Source organism: Odontesthes bonariensis, chromosome 2 (genome assembly GCF_027942865.1).
Source record: "Odontesthes bonariensis isolate fOdoBon6 chromosome 2, fOdoBon6.hap1, whole genome shotgun sequence".
Lineage (NCBI taxonomy): Eukaryota > Metazoa > Chordata > Actinopteri > Atheriniformes > Atherinopsidae > Odontesthes > Odontesthes bonariensis.
In genome coordinates this window covers 21613726-21636373 of record NC_134507.1, presented here as the reverse complement: position 1 = coordinate 21636373, position 22648 = coordinate 21613726, and the positions used below count along the sequence as shown (strand labels likewise).

Here is a 22648-nt window from a genome sequence, read left to right as displayed (position 1 = left end):
TAACTTTGAAAATGACAATTAGCCGAGGTTATCTCCTGTTCAATTCCAGCTATGCAACTCCATTTCTACTAGTGATTACCGCCTGCTCCTGGACAGCATAAATATAGTGATTATGCCCTTGGCTCCATCTTTCACAATAACATCTCCTAGGAAACCATTTCATGTGATTTTACCATTAGGGCTGTAAAGGGATAATGTGTATAATTTTAAACGAGAGTTGAATGCTTGTGGAGCTTCGCAGTCTTTAACCCAAATAACACCAAGACAGCCAAGAATATCCACTTAATTGAAAGCAATTATGTCCTGAAATATTGTTTCCTTTTTTCTTACTAGCTGGAGAATTTATTTCTTGATCTACTCTACTTTACCCCACCGAGACAAATCGGAAATGATCCTCTAGAGAGAAATACAAAACATAGGTGTTGTTCCACTTTGTACACTGTACATTCTTGCTTGTGAATTATATTTCTGTAGCACATTGAGTAATGATTAAAGGTGGAAACAAAGACGCCTCTGGGGAGCAAACACACACTTCAGCGAGCCTACAAACAGCCTCATTCATCATGCAGAGAGAATGGCTGTGTTTGCTGAGTTAATACATTGGAGCTAATTGCCCTCCAAGCAGCCCAAACACCAAGGCTCAGCTAAAATTATTCCCCTGAATGGAAACTTGCTCAGCTTCAGCTGATCTTTCCCTCACACACATACCCCATCACCCTACCATTACCCCTCCCTCATACACCTTCTCTCTGTCAGCCTGATATTCACTGCAGTGTGTGGATATTATTGCTTTATATTGATTCAGCATTATTTTCTCTCAGCTGCTTCACGGTGGCTGGAGAGGGAAAGGCCAGCGCAGCAGCAGTCACACCTCACCACTTCCCACATGAATTTCTCCGACTATGCCTGCCTTCATACCACCGTAGTTACACCTCACAGTCTAATGAACAATGTAGCTTTTCACATCTGGCCTCACAGTACTTCATAGACTCTATAAAACAAGAATAAATCCTGACTTTTCTTATGATAAAACTTTTTTTATGAACCAGGTATTGATAGTCAAGTTCATTATTAGTATAAATACGGGACTCCATTGCAGCAGCTCTGACTTTAAACAATAGTTCTGTTTCAGACAACTTAACATTTAGAGTCACATTACCAGCCTGACTGCAAATACATCACACTGAACAACATAACAAACACTTTCACACACCTATATTTCTTTGCAAATTTCCTGGAAAAGCCACTGCAGCCTTTGCTTCCTGGGCTTGCAAATTCGCTTACAGCATGCAATCTTGACACAATCTTAAACTGCTTGGCTCCCTCAAATGGCACCGCTGGCATCTTTGCTGTATTACTGACAGGTGTGTGTGTGTGCCTCAGCTGTGCTGATGCATGAACCTGCAGTAACCAGAGGGATGTGGAGAGGGTCGCTGGCCTGGAGGAATGACCTGCTTGACGAGCGACTGGTTATCTCTTGCTGGGAAGATCATATTTGGCATTTGTTTAACCTTGGGAAAGCGACTGTGTAGTGTGTTTGTTTGTGTGTGTGTGGGTGTGTGAGTGCATGCAAGCAGCACTGCATAATACCCGTACAGCTCCCTGAGGATCATATCCATATGCTTGCTTTTGGTTTGGTAATACCATCTAAGTGATTATAATGTGGAGGTTCAAAATGCTACAGTATCTGACTGAATGATTAAATGAATACATTAAACTGGTGTTTTCATTTTAGCTTACAGCTTTATGTGCTTGTAATACAGTTACTGTATATATGTGTATCCATGTAGGTCAGTTAATAATTCAAAACTTTGCTGTTATTTTCAGCTCTTTAATCTTCTTCGGTTTGCTTGTTCAACAGAACGGGGGAAGATTACAGCATAATTGGCTCTATATTGGCACACAACGGATCAATTAATTCCGAGAAAAGTGTAATTTCATTTAGGTTTATAAAAAATATATTTCTTAATGCAATTATAACTACATGCAACAGCATCCCGCTGAGAAATATGAGGCACTGCTCTTCATGTCTTTAAGTGCATTGACTTGCTTTGTATAAGATCAATATTTGTTTTGTGGTGTTGTGAGAAGTATTGTGAAACCATATTGGATGCAGCTGTGAGGGATTTTATTCACTTGTGGCAAAACAAGCTGTTCCATGTGTGCATGCATAGCAATAATGTGTCATATATAACTTGGCAACAAAATAATTCACCTCTCGTAGTGTCTCCGTGTACACGTGGCGGCGCTTGTGCTGCTGGGGTTGCCACCCAATTCATCATATACATGCTTCCACTGTCGGCGGACTGTTATCTGGAAGAATGGATGAGAGACAAGACAAAGAGTAAGAGAAACAGATCATCTGACTTTGGACAAGTGAAAAAATATGAGAGAAAAAATTAGAAAAACATAAGTGGTTGACATCATTTGAGGGTCTTGAGGAGTTACTGAGTCATGATGTTCCAGTTATTGAATTCTCAACACTCAATTCTCTAACACAATAAGCTCAGTTAACCTCATGCAGTCAGTTGTTCCTGCTATAAGCTCTTATCCCATAACAGATGGGAATAACGGACGGGCTCCAACACAACAGAAAAATCCAGGCTGCCACTGAGCTAACAAAGCCTCGACATGAAACGTGAGATAATCAGCTGCAGATACGAGAGTTTTAAAAGGATACAAGCTCCAGTTATATGAGCTATATCCTGTTTACAGCCTGATCTAAATGTTTGTTTGGAAAACATTATATAGTTAGGTAATGAAAATAATTGAAGGAACAAGCATGAGCAACACACTTGATGACTTAACATCAAACATTGACTGCATTTTGGAAACATGTCGCACATGAATAGTGAATGAATAGACGGCAGGTAAGGCTGCCAACTTAAGTGCCTCATACACCCTTATTTCTGACTCACACTGGTTGTGTGTGCACTTGCATGCTGTACTGTCCATGTGCACACTTGTGGGTATGTATGTGCATTACACTTCATCTGCTACGTGGGAAAAAATGAGCAATTTATCCAATTTCCTTCTGCCCAGTGCAGAACAGAGGAACATGTGTTTTCCACACCAAGGGGGTTTTGAAACAACAGCACTATTTCTGTTCAAGGGGCTCTGAGCAATACTTTCTTCTTAGGAAAATAGTGACTGACCTCAAGGGGCAAAAGGAGGGCAGACAGAGAAAAGACAGGGAGGCAAGGAGGAATACAGGTAAGGGACAGCATCAGGAAGAGGGATAAGTTAGAATCAGAGAAGGGGAGGATGAATATCAGAGTGTAACATAAAGAAGGGCAGATGGAAGAAAGAGGGGAGGAACCTTCACATAAGACAGGGAATATATTGCCACATATGTGAATACTTACCAACTCATATCCTCCAAGTTTCTGAGCAGCCTGAAACATAGTCCAAAGGTTGACTGTGGGAGACAGAAGACAAACAAGGCAGTTAGAAACTCTGGGAAAGGACCTGAGCTGAAACGAATAACGTCATATACAGTCATTACACCAGAGGGAAGGAGATCAATATTTTGATCCTTTAGTCAAGAAAAAACAGTAATAAAAATGTAATAATACACCATTAAAAGTTAAATGACTCACTATGCAGAATTTTCTGCTATACTATTATATGGTAAATTAAGATAGATAGATAGATAGATAGATAGATAGATAGATAGATAGATAGATAGATAGATAGATAGATAGATAGATAGATAGATAGATAGAGATTTCTGCGTTTGTGAAATGAAAACAGCTTTTCATAATTTCCACACAAAGCAATGCTGCACTTCAGCTGAAAGGGTGAAAATGAACACCGAGTAGCTGTATAAACACCACAACGTGATAAAATACAGCATATTTCTCATCCTGACAAAGACATTTGTTAACCTTCAGCTGCAGCCTGCAGGTATGAATGAAAACTATTTCATGCATCAAACGCTTGGCATTATGCTCAAACTTCTGTTTGAACTAATGCAAATTCATTTGCATTGATTTCCCATGCAAATACCCCATGACAGGCCATATCATAATACAAGTCTTGTGTAACATTTTTCCAAAAATAGCCATGTAGCCACTTTGAAAGAAAATATTTCCCACAAGAAAAGAACCATGAGTTCATTGGGGTACTTTTTGTGGCAATGACATTTGTATTTGCTTTCTGTAACATCATTGTTTAACATTTTTATATGAAGGCCTATAAATAAGAAAAGGAGGCCTCGCCTGGGGAGAAATCCATCAAAATTCAATCTGTGCGTACACAAAGCCTTGCATTTGTCAAAATGACATTTTCCTATCTCCGCATTTGACAGCATTGATTTTTTCCTTCCCTCCTCTCTGCGACCGTTGTCAATGCAAGGGTGGAATAACAAAGGGAGCTGGGTAGGTTTTTCTGTTTGAACTGAGCACGTTGGCGCATTGTGCTTTCTGACTATGGAAACAGAAAGATGGTCTATTTAACTGGCTTGTTATGCATCGACTGTAATTACCACAATCGCACACGGAATTGGGACGGGGCAGAACATATAAAGGAAATGAGAGAACATGCCTTTTCTTAGATGTCTTGTCATTAGTAATTTCTTTTCTTAATTCCCCTCTGTTTGGCAGGGGCAATTATCACGGAGATAAGGATGACAAAACATGAACACAATGCAGCCTCAATGACACACCGATGGCATGGCAATTAGACAAACAAGGCTGAAAGAGGGAGACAAATTGGAACTGATGTTCACAATCACTTGCTGATGTCCAAGCACTGAGGCACACATGTGTAGGAAATTGTAATGCTCGGACGCACACACACATACTCGTGGATTAATCTCCTAGATCAAGGACATTCATAATACACAATGTAACCACCACTACTGTTCTGCTATTCCTTCAATTGACAAGAACAAGCTTTTATCTTTTACTGCTTCTTCTGCCACCATACAACTTGAGAGACGGCAGCTGTTCAGCCAAGTCACTAACAACAGAGTGATAAAAAAAGAAGGACAGTGAGACACAAGAATAAACTGCAGCCCCAGTTATTAGTCATGTTCTGTGATACGAGTACTAGTGTGCGTTAAGGCTTTTACATGGTCAAGGACTGGTAACTGGAGCCACAGCGTGTAGCAGAGATTAAAAAAATATGGAGGGGACTAGAACTGAAATAGTTACTTTATGGAAAAATAATCTGCAGCTTTTTATTTATTTTTTGTAAATAACAGTTTCAGTCATTTTCTTTTTTTCCACAGAAACAGAGAAAAACGTGTTACAATCTGTGGATCCAACTCATCCACCATGAAGATTAGCTCCTCTGCGCTGTTGCTGGGAATAAACAAGATTGTGTGAAGATTTCATCTTGGACTCTGAAAGCTGTGAACATATTTTCACTATTTTTCTTCTTCTGCAAATAAATAACTGACAAACTGGAAGAAAAAATCTGCGCTGTTATCTCTTGAAGATAGTAATTGTACTTGCAGTCATAAATATTGATAACCGAACAAGAGTTTTTTTCCATTTTCAAGCAACAATTAAAACTCTCCAGACTGTATTCTATCCCTTGCTTTCGTTGTTTTTCCAGGCCAACTGGTCTCAAATCAGCACCTCTATTCTAAGATGTTTAATGCATACGAGCCCTGAAGTGAAATATAAATTCAGTATGAGTGAGGCAGGAAAACAAGCGGGCACTGTGTAGAGCCGGCGATCTTAATATTACAGGGCTTACAATATGTTATGAGCCATTCGTGGTAAAAGCAGATTGACTGAATATCATTCTTCTGGGATGTAAAGAAAAACAATTGCAGCTTGAAATGAGGGAGGATAGGTATAGAGACATAGTCTATGTTTTTCTGAAGGTGAATCACATGGAAATTTTAGAGGCCCAGCCAACAAAGCATGGCTAAATCTGGAAATCATTCAACATTATGTTGCTTTGTTGAACTCTAGAGAACTTCATAAAGAAAATTAATACTTTAATGCAACTAAAATAACATAAGTTCAATTTCCATAACAGGAAAGTGAGTTCTTTGATCCTTTAATGCATTTTTACTGAGCTTCAAGGAAAGACTATGAAAACGGCGGCTGATTACATCTGAGGGTTTGTATTAATTATGATGTTTTTTTTCCCCCTTTTTTTTCTTCCTCTTTACATGTGCTGATGTGTGCTCGCTGCCAAGGACGGAGTTTAAACAGCATGATTTCACCATTTAATGAGGGCCTTGCTTATGATGTGTCTGGTTTTGAGATTCAAAGCATGCACTGTATGTAAAACAGTTGGCGCGTGGATCTCGACTTTATTCTGAGCTCAAACAGAGAAATGGCAACTAAAAGTAAATCGTGTTGGGTATGTAATTCTCCTGTCGTCTTTCCCTTTCCTTCTCTATCTCCCACAACCACAACGACCTATTTAAAGTACAACATGCCGGCAGCCAAGATGACAGGACTGTCAAAATACTGCGGTGAGGTTAGCAGAGTCGAGGCGACCACAACTTACCTTTATACAATAGTTAAGAGTAATGAGTTTTACCATGCTATAAACTGTCACTAGTGCATTCAATAGACATCTCCCTCCCCCTCCTGCCTCTTGTTAATTTGCTGGAGTTGTCGTGTTACGGTCTCATCTGAATAGCTAAATCCTTCTTGGTTCCTTTGACAAGAATGCAAATGTGAGTTCCTTCTTTGAATAAAGACTTGAAGAAGCAATAAAATTGAAAACCACAGTTTGAGATGAGAGCTCATGTTCTCATGTGTCTTGCCTCGAGATCAAAGACCTTAAACAGACACACTTTTTCACTTTCAAGAGACCAGATTGCGCCCTTTATGATGTTTATGTGCATGTTTCTCCTCTCTGCCCTGTGCGCTCCGAATGCAAGCTAAGCATCCAACCTATATTACAGATCTTTCATCGCGGGCAGACGTGTTTCTCATACATGTGATGTTCTTTTCACAGTGTGAAAGGACGTTCTTGGCCTTCACAGGAAACCCCTTTGACAAGTGTGAGAAGATATTCTCTGCTCATATGAAAGCCAGGCAAAATGTGCCCTGACAGGAAGTCTCCTGAGTATTTTACTAGCTGCTGGATGCAATGTTTCTCCACCTAGAGTATTTTTCTTTTAGCGTATTATTACTACAAACCGTGTTTTTTACTCTTTAACAGCTGAGCAATTTTTGAATTTTTTTTGCCATAATGCCTGCAGTAACTGGCAGTCATCTCCATTTCCTCCTTTAAGACTCCCATTCTCTGGATAGTTAAGATAAAGTCTGCATAACCTGAGTAAAAAACAGATACTTGCTTCTCATATAATCACAACATGGGGGCAGTATAGTTAAAATGTGGTTAGAGATGCTGATTAAAATCCACGCAGGGTTTTTCCATGCCTGTTTAACATATTTTGTGACTTACAGAGTGCAGTTTCACTCCAAAATATGCACTGTGATTTGAAACGTATTTTCTTTTGTTTCATTTCTCCAAGCTATGAGATATTTTAGGTTTAAAATAATATGTTTTCTGAAATAGGTTTCTTCATGCTTGCTCCTACAGGTGCCTTTTTTTCTTGTTCTTATTGTTTTTAACCTCCTCTCAGCTCCTCTCACCCTCCCCACTGGCAAAGTTATGACCCAATTTAAAAATAACCCCAGTGAAATCTACCCACACAAACTTTCTACTGCGTCTACAGTAGAGTACTCCCCTGTTTAAACTGTGAGAGAATAAGAATAAGTTGTGCTACTCACTCTGTTTGAAGCCGAGGAAGGGGATCCTCTCTATGGGCGTGTCTCTATCTTTCATGTACTTGTAGAGCGCTACTAAGAAAGCCTGCTCCTCAGCTCGACTCTCCTCTGATGTTTCCTCCTCTTTCTTCTCCTCCTTTCTCTCACTCCTCTCCTCCTTTTCCTTCTCCTTTCCTCGCTCCTTCTCCTCCGCTGAAGATTTCTTACTGAGACCCGTCGCCTTTTGTTTGGCCGTTGTGGTTATTCTTCCATTGGGTACCGTTTTACAGTTGGGTTTGACCTGCGTAGACTGAGAACATGGAGTAAATGCAGACGCATTTAGAGGAAAACTGAAACGTTGACGAGAGCGTTATTCAAACAAGGTCAGACAGATTGTATGAGACGTGTTTGAGTTTAAGCGCAAACAAATATTCTTAGTGGCCACAGAGGGAGCCTCTCATTGATTACCAATGCAGCAGCTTCTCTTGTCATCACAGATTAGGGACAGATAAGTTTGACTCAAGCTTTGAGAGAGAATTGCTATTATTGATTTAACTGTACAAGGTCATATGAATAACAGATGTTGAAGGCCTTTTAAGGGAGATGCTTCCTTCACTTTGAATATTATAACCGATGTCAGACAATGAAATACAGCACAGAGAAGACAGATAGAAGAATTTAAAGGCTTTCAAAATATCAGTAAAAATATCCCTCAGTTCAGAAAGTTATGAATTTTTTAGATAAAACATAAACATAAACTCTAAAAAGTACGGATTTTTCCAGCATAAACTCTGGTGTACAGTTATCTTCTTAAACTAACATGATTTCAGAAGCAGTGGAGGGATTCTGCTGTATTTACAGCGCTGCTTCTTGTTGATGGAAACTCTAGAGAAAAAAAGATAAACATCTTGTTTTACTGTGGGATCATGTTGTGCTTGTTTAAAACACTATTATATGTTTGGAGACAGACACGCAGACAAAGAGAGTGCTGCTGTAACAGATGCTATCATTTCTAATCAATCAAACTATTAAACGAGTCAGATGAAAACAAATTAAATTGTCTTAAAAGCAGTTTTAGAGATTAGTCCACAGAAATAAACCTCAAATGCTTTGAAACAAATTATTCGACAAGCAGAAAATACCAAATGTTCCTCTGTTACAGCTTGTACTACAGCTAGGTGGAATTATGTCATCCCTTTGTGTAATGTGTGGCCTTTGGTGTCACATGTTTTTCTGCGTGCCCTGATTGTTGCACTGCACTACACTGCTGCAGTGAAGGCCGCAGTGTATTGTTTGGAGATCTGAAACGCAGCAGCCTTGTTTTGCAACTGGAGATAAAAAATGATGACCTGGAAAGCTATTGGTTAGCAACACAAGTTGAGCCTTTAATGCAAAGCTAGTACACAATTATTGTTTCATAATACTCCGCATATGTATGATGTACTTTATTCTGTTGATAAACATTTATGAGCGCTGCCTTACATTCAAGATCAAATGTATCCATATTGAACTTATACAGTCGGTTTAAACTGCTCTCTTTTTCATCTTTTAGCCTGTGTTAGTGAAGTAATGTGAAATTCCCCATGGGGATCAGTAAAGTTTTGTGTTATGTTATTTTATCTGACTCATGTAATCTCACCTTGGTCGTAGTTTTGCTCTCTGGGCTGGAGGAGTCCTGTGCTGCCACAGCTGCTGAACTCTGGCTTGACCCTGACGAGCCCTGACCCTGAGCCTGACCCTGGGAGTCCCTCCTCTGAGAGATGGACAGCTTCTTCTTCCGAGGTCGCCCCTTCAGGTTGGGAGCTGAGGGAGAGAAAATGGTGAATTGGATTTATCCATTTAAGCTGGAAATATGTCAACTCATGCGCCACAGTGAATTAATCTTGTTATAGGCAACATCTAATGTTTTTACGTAAATATACTTTATTTTACAACATCCATGGGCAAAAACTAATTTCCTGCCAAGCAACATTTACTTTTAGCTGAGAAGAACGGAGGCTATGACAGGAACATTTACAACCAGGGAAAAGAATTTCACAAGGCTGCTAGCCTGTGGCTAATTATTTCTAAACTGGATTAGTGCAACATTGTGCTGAATGGGGTAACAGCCTGCCAAATTGTTCCAATGTGCTAGTAAACATGATCCTCAAGTTCCCTGTGAGCCCAAAAGAGAGACTACATTTAAATTCTGACAGATGTATTTTTAAGACTGCAGATGAGGGCGTCAAACCAGTCGAGCAGTTAGTGAAATAATGCAAATGACAGACGTTGGTTAACCAACAAATCATCAAAAGAAAAGAAAGAGAGCAAAGAAAAACATTTCATACAGATGCTAGAAAAAGCCTGTGTGTGTTTCTTACTTAAACATATATACCACCACAATAATGCCTAATTCAGATTTTTTTATTATCGTGTCATCAAAAAAATTTGGAATAAACTACAGCAACTCGTCACTGTGGTTCTATTTTTGGTTTTCCTCTCGTTGGTCTGTTCATGTTTTAAAGCTCAACTCACTTAATTAAAAACACATGAACCTGCCTGATAGGAGCTCTTTGTTTGAAAGGCTGGCAGATATAATTGCTTAGTTCACATTACATACACAATAAAGTATTTAAAGTCCTTTGTACACCCAAGTTTATGTCAACCCACGATTGTACTGTAACTTCTTGGCAGACTGCCTTGCCTGAACGTAGCAACACAAACAGAGATATACTCAAAGGACAGAAAGAGAAAGAAATACAGGAGAAACTTCAAATGATCTCAGTTCAGTCACGTATTTCTCAGCGTCAACATTCTTTCTTTCCATCCGCAATGACAATTAAATCCCATCCAAGGTTGTTCTCTGCCAAAAAAAAACTCTGTGATTATTTTTGTCAGATCAAATTCCCATCAAGAGAAATGTTACAACAACACAAGAGCTGAATAAAACTAAGAGTCATTAAGAGGGTAAAATGCTCACAGCTCAACTTCATGTTGTTATTTTTACAACCACGACGCTGTGGAAAATCAGCACAGGGAAAATTCCAAAGACAATTGTTGTACATTTGTCATCTCCTTGGCAATGAAAAAACAAGTTTTCAACACTGTAATCTTTACTTAGAAAGCTCTGGGTGTGTTCCTCCCTCCACTGTTTTCTCATTCTGCTGCTCACTCTGCTTCTTTTACCCTGCTAATTACTTATGAAGTCCCTAGAATCACACATCTTTGTGTTTATTCATTTACTTCTGTTATACATAAGCGCAAAATATTTAGTACAAATAGTATTTGTACTTTAATCCTTTTGCAAAGCTGTGAAGAGAAACATTAAACTAGCAAAAAGGGAGTAAACATTAGATCAAATCTTTAAAGAGCTAACTGATGACCACATGATACGATGCTCTCTATTATTGAAAACATATACAGACTTACAAAACACAAACATTTAATGACCAATTTGCTCGCTGGTTCGACTCGAGATTCTCATCAGAGTGAGGTCACACTCTGACTGCGGTTCTGTTTTTAGTCCAATCACTAACTGCTTCTGACACCCTACACTCAGTTACATAACCTGCCTGTCTGTTTACATTTTTAATCAGGTCAAATACTGCTGCGTAAGAAAATACTTAAGTTACAACAAAACACTGCTGCATAAAACATGTTGCAAGAGCTGAGAGTGAGTTGAAATGTATTAGTGATAGGAACTCGCTGATCGAGGACAACCTGGACACATTTAAACAAACCCAAGTAGATATTACAGTGAACTTGGGTTAAATGGTGCATTCACGTATTTTTGTAGACATACACAAGTAGGCAAAGAAGGTCAAGTGGAGGCAATCTTTCTGTGCTGCAGGATACATGCTGATCTGTTCTCCACATGGCCGAGTTGCATAAGGGAGAAGTCATCAGCTTTAGAATAACACCAAGAAAGTCAAACACTCTGCAGATTGATTTTCTCAAGTGGAAACACAGACATTTATAGTCTGTCGGAAAACAAAACTAACATCACAAGACAATGATTTTACAGCACTCTGAGAGATGAGGTATTTTTACCACTCTGTGGGCATTAAGTGTTTTTGTCAATTCACTAGAAAAGAAAGAGATAATTTAAGCATGCAAGATACTTCCCTCTACAAGCCAAAAATGGGCCCTACAGTCGCACACCAAAAATGGATGCTGACCAAGCTTCTACATTCCGTTTTGCTTCCCATTGAGTAAGTTATTGCTCACTTTGTGGTTTTTCTGCTTATCTAGGACACTAGCATGACTTGGGGACACGCCTTGAAGTGGCCAAAAGGCTCTTGTCTGGTCCTTCACAAAGCTCCAAAGGCACACTGCTCACAGAAAAAGAGTCAAATGCACAGACTGCTGTTATTATGATGAAATGTACTGTAGTGAACAGCCTTCTAGAGAGAGCTGAGGCCACATGCACACACTCGTACACAAATACACAGGTAAGGGGTATTCCCCCGGGGTGTGAATCCATCATGTCTTGTCAAGGAGCCATGAGCCATGGAAGTCACGATGCCTTCTGGAGTGAGATGCACTGGATGACAACTTGCTCTCTGGATGACGCCAAACGCTCTCAGCTCTTATTAGCTTTAAAACAAGGCTCAGCTTAATAATTTCACCCCCTCAGATTCAATTAAATACAGAAGTATTGCTATTCCGTTGATGTCAGTGATAATGGAAAAACTCATTAGAGACAGCTCAGGAAGGGTTCTGATGGTTCTATGCTTCAACAGAGAAGAGCCACAGGGAACCAGCAAAATGGACTGATTGACTGAGAGGCTGCTGGGAATACAGAGGCCACATAAAGCCAACTGGAAAATTCAACTGATGGATGTCTGAGATGATAAAGCTCAATATCTACAAGTTTACTTAATGAACAGTAAAGTGGTTTCAAAAATCCCCTTTAAAGTTAGCGAACACATGATGGTGCTGATAGGGTACGTGTTTTTGCATTTGTCTGACAAATTGAAATTTCAACCTTTGTGATCTAAAAATACTTTGATGTACTTAAGCAGATTAGCAGCCAACTCAGCCCTTCAATTTGAACTTTTGGCACAATAACACTCATGACTTAAATGATATCTCACAACAAAGATGTGTGCAGTGGTTCTTTTTTTTTTTTTTTTTAGCCACATAAGCAATTTGGATCAAAGGGTGGTAAATTGAATCTGTCAGTAGATCAATTCACCAGTTTGGAAAAACTACAGGACAGACTGATAAAAACTTCTTTACAGACATCTATGTACCATGTTAACCTTAACCTTTTTTCATTTTTACCTTTAATGCCACTGAAAAGTTCACATTTACTGTTTTTAAGTAAAAAGTTGGCAGGATTCCCATGAAGATCATTACAGACTCTCATATTTCTTTCGCAATAAACTCATTTGTTGACCTCCTGATTTTTTTTTTCTAAACCACCATTATCAGGTCGAAACTTTAATCCAACACCCTGGTTTATGACCCCAAACAATATGTATTGTTATACTAATCTCTGCCAGCCAAAACTGTAAAACTAAAAAACTAATTAGGGGCCTAGCAATGAGTCAGCTCAGACAATTAATGGCAACCCCTTGAACTGTTCGATAGAAAGCTCCTAAATTTGGGGTGATAAGTGGGGTCAGCGTTCTCATTCTTTTCATCAAGGTGCATGTATGCAACTACAAAACTGTAGCTTCATCAACAGGTTGAAGTTTAAAGTGCATTTATGCAAATAATCTTTTAACCTGGTGCCCAATTTTTAAAAATGTATTATCATTTTAAAGAACCCTGCCTCTGACATAATGGGTTTCCACTATATAAACTGTGAGCTCACCAAACGAAAGAGAGGCCACATCTCTGCAATTCAATGTTTCAAATCAAACTTTTTAGCCTGGGTAAGGCCAAATAATCCTGAAAAATGAAATCCTTTTCCTTTTCCTGTACACTTTCCCTTGAGCTCGATGAAAAATGTCATGAAGTGAAGTAAGAATGTTACACGTAATTCAATATGTGGTGTGCTGTGGTTTCTCTTTCTCTTTGAGACTTTGAGGGATTTTACACAATTCATTTTTCTAAACAAAACAAACAATCCCTGAGTTTGGTTGTACTGTCAGATGATCCAAAGCCAGGGCATGTCAGTTTGTCATCTCAACCTAATCAATGCTTTCGCAATACTGGATTTTATCTTAAGGTTTAAATTTTAACCGGACAAATTTACTTCTTCAGCATAATTTGAGCAGATAATCTGCATACCAAGCCTCAAGAAAGATTTCAGATGTTTTTCATTTTCAGTGAAAATTAAGTAGAATTTGGCAGCAACGCTACCAAACAGGAAGTGAGATGATATCTCAGCACCTGTTTCATGTGTTGACACCAAACTTGGTGTATGAACTCTGAACCCCTTTCTGAGTTTCTAAAAAAGAAGACTCACTAGTGGGGGATGCTGCAATATCAGTGCATTTGTAGTCACTGCCATGCAGATGAAGTTGTCATGGTGACTGTACCCTGTTGAACTGCTTAGCCTTCTCCACTTCCAGCTTTATGTATCAATTGTTGGTATGCCAACATGATGAATCTAAAATAACTTACAAAGTAAATATGATATTGTATAGAAAATAAAAGTACTACTAGTAATAAAACTACAACTGTGTTCCGTGCATTGCTGTAGACTCAAAGTGTTGTTAATTTAAGATTTGCTGTAAAATCCAAGTATACAAATGTAAAAAGTGGCTGTTTTGAGTGTTGATCATTAATTTTATGGCATTTTCAAAGGTCAAGCTAAAATAGATCACTTATAAGAGTTGTTGAGAAATGCTACAGTGTCAAAGTTGCTAATGACACAACATAACTCTGAACAACCAGCAGGTTACCAAACTGCTGAGCTCTATAAATTCCATCACATACGTTTTATATAAATTAAAGCTCTTAGTTGTAAAAGCTTTTCAGATGTGAAACAGAAACATCCACCCAAGCTGTGACTGACTGAGAAAAAATGTCCCATCTGCGTTTTTTCATGAAGCAGAACTCCCACTCATGCCTGCACTCAAACTCCTAATTCTACAGTTTAACATCAACTTCCTCTCACAATAAGAAGGTCCAAGTTCAAACAAAGAGGTGAAGGGGGATGAGTGAAGCATGACTGGGACAAGCAGTGGTAGATGAAAAACATGTTTGGACATATTTTCTTGTCTCACTTGGTTGCAAATTCACTAAAGGCATGACACCCACTCAGCAATTATGAGCATAGCCTGCCGCCAAAGGTAACATGAATGTTGCAATACATAGTCTTTTCTGAACAGCATAGTACTGTATGCCCCCAAGGACAGAACAAAAATAAATGCAATGTAGTGCAGTTTTGAAACTGAAATTGACCCTCCCATGAAAACATAAAATATCTCCCTGAGATCAGAGGTTTTTTATGCGAGAAGGAAGAGGACAGAAGGGCAGCAGCACACCAAACCAAATCCAGTGACATAACATCCTGCTGATAATACAAGCTAGACTTTTAGAGTAAACATGGCAGCAACCTTTGAGGAAGTTTAGCAGCATAGAGATATTGACAACTGAATACACGTCACTGTGTAATAATTAAAGAGAATTCTCTAAGCGGGTTCCATAAAGTCAATGTGAAGAAACTCCCTAATGAGTCACATGATGAAGTAATGAGAGGAAATAAAGGATGTTTAACCAAACACAGTGTAAAGTCATCTGTAAAGCATCCTGCAATAACCATCCCCTCAGAAGAGGCACAGCACTGTAAGTATCTGCACAATTGAGAAGGAATCCTCCCACGGGAAGGATTTGTAAATGAAACTATACCTGTGAATACGCCAACGCACACACAAAGAAGGTCATTCAAGTCTGACATTCAGGGTTGCAACATTGGAAATTTACAGCAAGTCATAAAACATAAAGCAGCAGTGCAGACAGCACTCAAACTCAGCAAGCACTGATCAACAAAATGAAGAAGTAATGCTCTTATTTACTGGCAAACACAAGAGAAGTTTTATCACTCCGAGTAAAATAAATATGACTGAAAATGATTCATGAGGAAAAAAAGCTCCTGTCAGAATTCAATCTAAATAACAATTACTAAATAATGAATAATACATGACAAATAATAATGCCAAACACCCTGTGATGCAGCTCTTGAGGCATAGACTTTAATCTGTAGAGCAGTGGAGCATTAAACGTGTGATCAGTCAAGTGATATCACACTTTGGTAGAACATTTTAACTCCACTGGAGGCACAATGAAGTGACAAGGGGAGCTCCAAAGCAGCAAGGCAACAGTACGAGAGAGAATATTAAAAAAAAAAGCCAGTAATGACTGATTCCACAGCCAGCAGTGACAGGCGATGATGTGTCTTCACTATATATCAAAGAGCTGAGGTGTTTCTGCTCAAGGAATGCAAGAGTCTGACCACAGTTCGGGAGCCGATTCTTTTAAGAAACACATTATAGTTGATGTTTCTTTTTTTCCAGCTTGTTTTAAAGTAAATTTAGTGTTTGATCTTGTTTTTCCAGATTTATGACACATGTTATGAGTTATTTAGATCAGAAGGTTGTCAGCGCAATTCAAGAGGCTTTATTAGCACGTACCCACCACATGTACCCACCAAATCCAAATCAAACCCAACAACACAGAGCCAGAAGAAGATTTTACTACTTAACACCTTAACAGCCCACTTACTATAATTTTAAATAATATATATGTCTGTTAAATTGGCAATAAATCAGGGTCCAGTAGATATTATTTGACACAATGAATAACCTTCCACTGGGTATTCAAACCTCATTTCATGTTGCAGTTTGAAAGACTCACTTAAATCTCTCTCAGTGTCCTCCTACTGTTCAGCTATTAAAATCCAGACAAAGGAGGAGAAGAGTTCAAAAAAATGTTCTTTCATAAATCAATCAGAGTTGGCTTTAATTATTACGAGACACTCCTAGCAATATTGCAGGGAGATTCTGATATTATTTCATGTTTCCTTTGCCAATATGAAAGCCAGGGCAGAAATAAAGATCACTGGTGTGCATTTGTGTGTCTGCAGAAACTACCAGGCTGATTTCCTTGAAACTTGGTGCAGGGGTTGAGAGTGGGAAAAAGAATGAGCTGTCAGATTACATTACAGATCTGGATCACTTTCTATTAATTCAGGTATTTGCTCTGGTGGAGGATATTCCCTTACTGAGCGCCGTTAGATAGTGACTGTAGTTTAAAGTCCAAGAAATTAAAGAAAGACAACTCAGGAAAAACACTGTACATTTGCTGAATTGCATACAGGTAATTTGATATATGGTCCTGCTACTGGATTCCAATAATCTAGAGTAAGCACGTAGCAACACATAATATGGAAAATAACCGTTCAAAGCCAGAGAGGCGCACTGGCCATTTTTATAATGAATATAAAGGTATTAATTGCCAATGACTCCTCAGTGTCACTCTCATCACAAAACCAAAACTCCACTTATGAATCTTTGATGTCGCATCAGGTCCTGCTCCTTCCTCTCTATCATTACATTAAATACTGTGGCCACCATTACATTCCACACGCTAATGTGAGCTGTTTTCAACAAGCTCACAATTCCTCCGTTCCTGCGCTCAAGGCACGTTCCAGCAAAGAGTCATTTGAGACGCACTGATAGCACAAGAAAGAACAGTACAGTCATACTTCAAGCATCTCTATCACTGCAATCATCAAAAATTGCACAATGTGCCCACAGAGTGTGTGGGCGGACACAGTGCACTGTTTTTATTAATCACCAAAACCTCCGTAGGTTGATAGATGATATAAGTGTTAATTAATTTCTCATAAATTTACAGATGAAGATAATCTTCGATTAAATTGTAAAACATTTCCCAGCTAGAGCCAAGAGTGCAGCAAGTCATATTTGGTCAACCTAAGGGGGAATTCACATCAATAATACTGTGATATTTTCATGACTGTTTTCGCCCATGAATGCAACAGCAACATGAGAAGATATTTTTATGCTGCAGTGCCTGAGAGCTATTTTGAATTTAATGAGGAGGAATCATCTAGCTGCTTCCTTGGTTTGATAATAGATACCAGTAACTCTTATTACACAAACACAGCCAAGTCTTTGCCTTTGCTTTTAACAACAGTGAATTAAAAAAAAGTCACTGGCATGCAGAGTAGGTGTGCCTGATGGAAGTAACTGAAAGTACCTGCACAGGGAACTTCTATTCTAACCACTGACACAAAAACGACTGTAATACAAGCCTGTTAGAGCACGTGCCTCAGTAAAAGGCAGGGATTAGTCCAGCTTGTTACTAAAAGAGCACTAACAACAGTCCCCCTGAGGTTCGGCCGACTCATCCGTAGATCGCCAACAGCTTCTTGTAAATAGGTCTTTCTTTCTATCGACACAGCCCCCTGATTTACTCTGCTTCTGCCTTTGAAAGAGCAAGTTCCCCAAAATTAAACACACACAAAAAAAATTAAACCCATTATTGGTATTTTTTGTTCATATCTAATTTTCAAACATCTGTCTCCGAAATTTCTCTAAGCCCATGCAGCGGGGGGGCTTTGAAGTTGGCTCTTGATGATCTTTCCGAATAGACAAATTATATATAAAATTGCACTACCTGAGACAGTGGAACAAGTTGAAAACACAAAATTGACATATTACGACCTTATAAAATTGTTGGAGGAAAATTGAAAAACACGTCTTTGTTCACATCCAGCAGACACAAGGCAACATTAGCATTCATTCTGAGTCTTGTTTACTTTCTATGTCAAATATTGAGTCTCTAAGGAAAATACCTGGCTCTATATATGCTACAATTTGTTTGCCAGCTAGCTGCCACATTTTATGTTGCTGAGCATGAAGTGAAAGTGGGTTTGTCCAACTTTTTAGACTGAGAAGACACAAACTCACACATTGACCTGTGGAGTGGGGTGATAGTTTGTCTCTGCAAGTAATCCAGTTAAAATATTCTTGTTATTTGATTACCCAGAGAACAATTATTTGTATTTTGATTATCCAGACATTTTGGAGAGTGGTCACCTCCTCATGCATTGAGTACCACAAACCAAATTCCATTAACCTCCATCATAATGAGGTGGAGACAGACCCCCTCGAACAAATCCAAACAAAACAATGAGTGGGGATGGTTGTCACCAGTGGTCAGAGAAACAAACATGTTTTTCATCATTTAATCAAATGTTCTCTCTCAAATGTGCATTAATGCATGTCTTCATTGCAAATCTTTAAATATACTGACGCTGCAACCCATTCCATGAGATATTTTCTGGCTTTCAGAATCTCACCATATCCTTTCTCCTTGTTGCTACAACTCTGACATCCTGTTCCACTCTATTTCCCAAACCTATCATTTCTTATACAAACGCTGCATTATATTGGCTACAGTCTGTTTTTATTTTCCTCAAAGACGATTCCCTTCAGTTGGCTGACTGACAGCAGTGTGTGTATGCATCATTATCTCCTTCACAGAGCCTGTCTGTTGCCATAGCCTGTGGCAGACCTCAGTCACACAGTATTAGAATTGACTTGGGTTTCCACAGAGCGCCATGCTGATGCCTGCTGCAGGTGTGCCACACATTTTACTTAAACAATAGGATATAGGTGAACAAGCAGATTCAGATCTACAGACAAGTTAAGTGAGGCACTCGGGGCTATCAAATTCATATGAAGACATAACAAGTGAGAGAATGCTCTTCTTCCTGAAGCCAGAGGTCATACAGTCTGAAAAACTGAGTGGATGGATGAAAGACAAAATGAAAAATAAACAACAAGACTGCGAGAATTTATAGCCACTCTAAAGCACCCTGCACTTACTGTGAAGCAGCTAAAACCTGTAAGCTCTCATAATCAGAAAAATCTCCATTAATTTACGAGCTTAACTGTCCAAGTTATGTAGTGTTTTCTGGTGCAACTTGCAATCTTTACTTTGAGTTTATCTAAGGTTTAAAATGCTGATCAGGTCTGAGGTTTTAGTTCAAGGCTTCAGCATGCAGTCCTGGTAATAAGATCTACCATTGAGGGTCTATGCTAATGCCTTGGTTGATAGTGCGCAGTAGATAAATCATGTTTATAGATTGATGTCCTTCTCTATGGCCCCTCTGAATATAACAAGATTGCTTCCAACTGCATCTAAATCTAAGCTTTATGCATGCAAACACTGCATAATAAAATACAGCTCGCATGGATATGGAATAAAGAGTCTCAGTTGCCATTTCAAACTACAGCCCACCACACTGGCTATTATCGGGTGTATGTATTCTAATATGTGACTATGCTGTAAAAATGCTCTTTCTTTGTGTTAATCTTGACAATTTGTCAAATTTAAATCCGGCAGCACTAGGAAGAACTCATCCATTCAAAGTGAAATCAATTCTGCCCCCTCCCTCCTCTTCCTATTTTTGACTTTCTCCCACTCTCCTTCTTCTCCTATCTATTTCTCTTTCCTTTCTGTAATAACTATGTGAGCAGCAGCAAATGTAATTACAAAGAGGTGGGGTTGGGAGGGGTGTGTGTGTGTGTGTGTGTGTGTGTGTGTGCGTGTACATTGGGGAGTGATTGCTGTGCATGCACAACAAAACGCAACATTAAAAAGCTATTATCAGAAAAGGGAACATTTTGGCAGATATATGACGGAGGGCAGCTCCCGCCATATGTTTGTGGAGACGGAGACAACAAGTCAGGTAGTAATTATCAATCATCATCAGGAGAAACTGTCAAAGCCCTAGTCCGGGCACGCTCCGACTAGTGTTGCCATGGAGACAAGCCCACATCCAGGCGAGTGTGTGTTTACCAGGACATTAAAAATACTCTCCCATATTTTTATCTCACACTTATAAAATCAAATAACTCGCTCTTTTAGCTTCTCTGAGCCATGAGCACTGTGTGTGTGTTTATGAGTGTACTAAGTATTTCCTGCCAAGCCAGGCTAGTGAAAAAGGGACAGAACTGAGGATCATTTCAGCTGAGGTTATGGTTTTTGGTTTTACACTGATTTCCTTGCCTTCAGGTTCTGGCATGTTCGTGGTTACAATTAGCAGATGGAGATCTAGATGGAATATTTTCGCCATAGTAATATAACAAGATAAATGTGTGTATGTGTGCACATACATAATGCATTTGCCAGTAATGAGCTCATTTCTGTGACCATACTGTTGCTGTACACAGACCCTCCATTCAGACTGTCACTGTTAATATCCCTCGACCTAGGAAAGAGGACATTCTCCTAAACCATCATGACTTTGTCAGATTCAGTTTTACATATTTCTTTCTCCTTCTTTTACATAACCTACTTCAGTTCCTCTTTTGCATACACCACATACCGTCAAATCAATCCTCACTATTTGTCTTAAAGGCTATTTGTTTTCAGAATAGTGTACAGTAAGTGTGACTTTTCACAGATTCACACATGAGGAATGTTTCTGGAACGTTTCCAAATGTTTCTGCCGACAGCGGTGCTTTCAGATGACAATCAATTTCCATGTGACCTCAATCCATTACCCTTCCAGGATTATTTTCATTTAAAACAAGCTCTGAAAATTGGATACATAAGCAAGTAAACATGAAGGCAATTCAGGGGAAAGTGGTGTTGGAGCAATATGAATATTCCTGCTTTTTTTATGGCAGTCGTTTGTAGAAAGAAAAAAAAGGATAGTGTTCTTAATTCGTTATTTGTGCACCGTTGTGCATGCTCCCCCTGGGGAGAAGCAACATTACTCTTTCATCAGATCAAATGAAGCGAAGCCGTGTCGTTCCAGGAAGAGCCAATTAAACAGTTCAAAGAAGTTTATTATTGCGATGGATTATGAAATCATTCTCATCGGATTCATTGGTGTGTGTGTTTCTACAGGGGTGTGATTGTGTGTACTTTAGCATTGTGCAAACTCATAAAGGCTGTCGACTCAAGCTTTCCATTTGCAAGGTAAATAGGAAATCATGTTACAGTACTACATGTTTAATAAGGGAAATTTCCCAAGATTAATTTGTAGCCAAAATAAGCTGAAATCATTCCCCAAAATGTCTGTTTTCTTATTCAATCCCTTCTTCCTTTGTCCATGTTTCTTTCATTTTATCCTCCTCATGTGATTGCCTCATGATGGTAGCCTTGCCTGTTAAGCACTTATTAACACACATCACATTTGAGACATGGCTGAATTTAATCTTAACCCAGTTCAACTGACTGACATACACACTGACGAATGCAATGACCTCTGACCCTGAAAAACTCAATAATATCTCCCAGTTTTATCAGAAGATACACACACGCTTGCACAATGCAATTATACCAGGAAAAAAAAGCTTTGGTCTTGGCTGAAGTCCAACAAGACACAATCTTACTGCATATATAAACTGTAATAACTCTTAAATACTCTTAAATAACTCTGTAAAAGCTCTTTTTCCTGTCAAGATATAAATAAAGTTACAACAGAACAGAATACAGGCTTTAAATATCTGAAAAGTGAACAAGTCACAGCAGCTTTTTCCTCTGCCAAGGTATTGGCTAGGATCTCTTAATGACCATTGTTCCAGGGGAGGAAATTAAAAAATGAAAGAAAGAAAAGAAATGTTAAGAGCACACAGAGGGACTGTCCCATATACACACACACACACGCATACACACAGTGTTGTTCCAAGAGTGCCACATGTAAAACAGAGTCATTGTTACATAATGTGGAGGATTTGCTAAAAACGGGATAACCTTCAAACGCTTCCACATCATTTGCACTGACAGACTGCTGCAACAACTCAGTAGGACTGGGGCTTTAAAAAATACAGTATTTCAATTTGGCTTTTGGAGGAAGTGAGAGGGATAGACAGAGGGAGGGAGGGAGAGGAGGGGAAGGGGGGAGAAAAGAGGGAGGGAGAGATGAAAGGGAGCAGTGGATAAGCTTCAAGGCTTATCCTATTCATTACTGGAGGGAGAAAAAAAAAAATCACAGCATCGACCTATAAATAAATGAATGCCAGGATAAACACGAAGCCCATACA

At 39.0% G+C, this 22648-nt stretch overlaps 1 protein-coding gene across 1 annotated transcript in view; it reads right to left on the bottom strand.

Annotated features, from left to right (window-relative positions):
• The window catches only part of arid5b (AT-rich interaction domain 5B), a 75219-nt gene that overhangs the window by 9931 nt on the left and 42640 nt on the right, over window positions 1-22648 (bottom strand). The window contains exons 5-8 of the mRNA XM_075479000.1: window positions 9328-9491; window positions 7713-7998; window positions 3366-3418; window positions 2216-2313 (exon numbers count right to left, since the gene is read on the bottom strand). Coding sequence (XP_075335115.1) covers window positions 2216-2313; window positions 3366-3418; window positions 7713-7998; window positions 9328-9491 — 601 coding nt within the window. The remainder of the gene's footprint in view (window positions 1-2215; window positions 2314-3365; window positions 3419-7712; window positions 7999-9327; window positions 9492-22648) is intronic.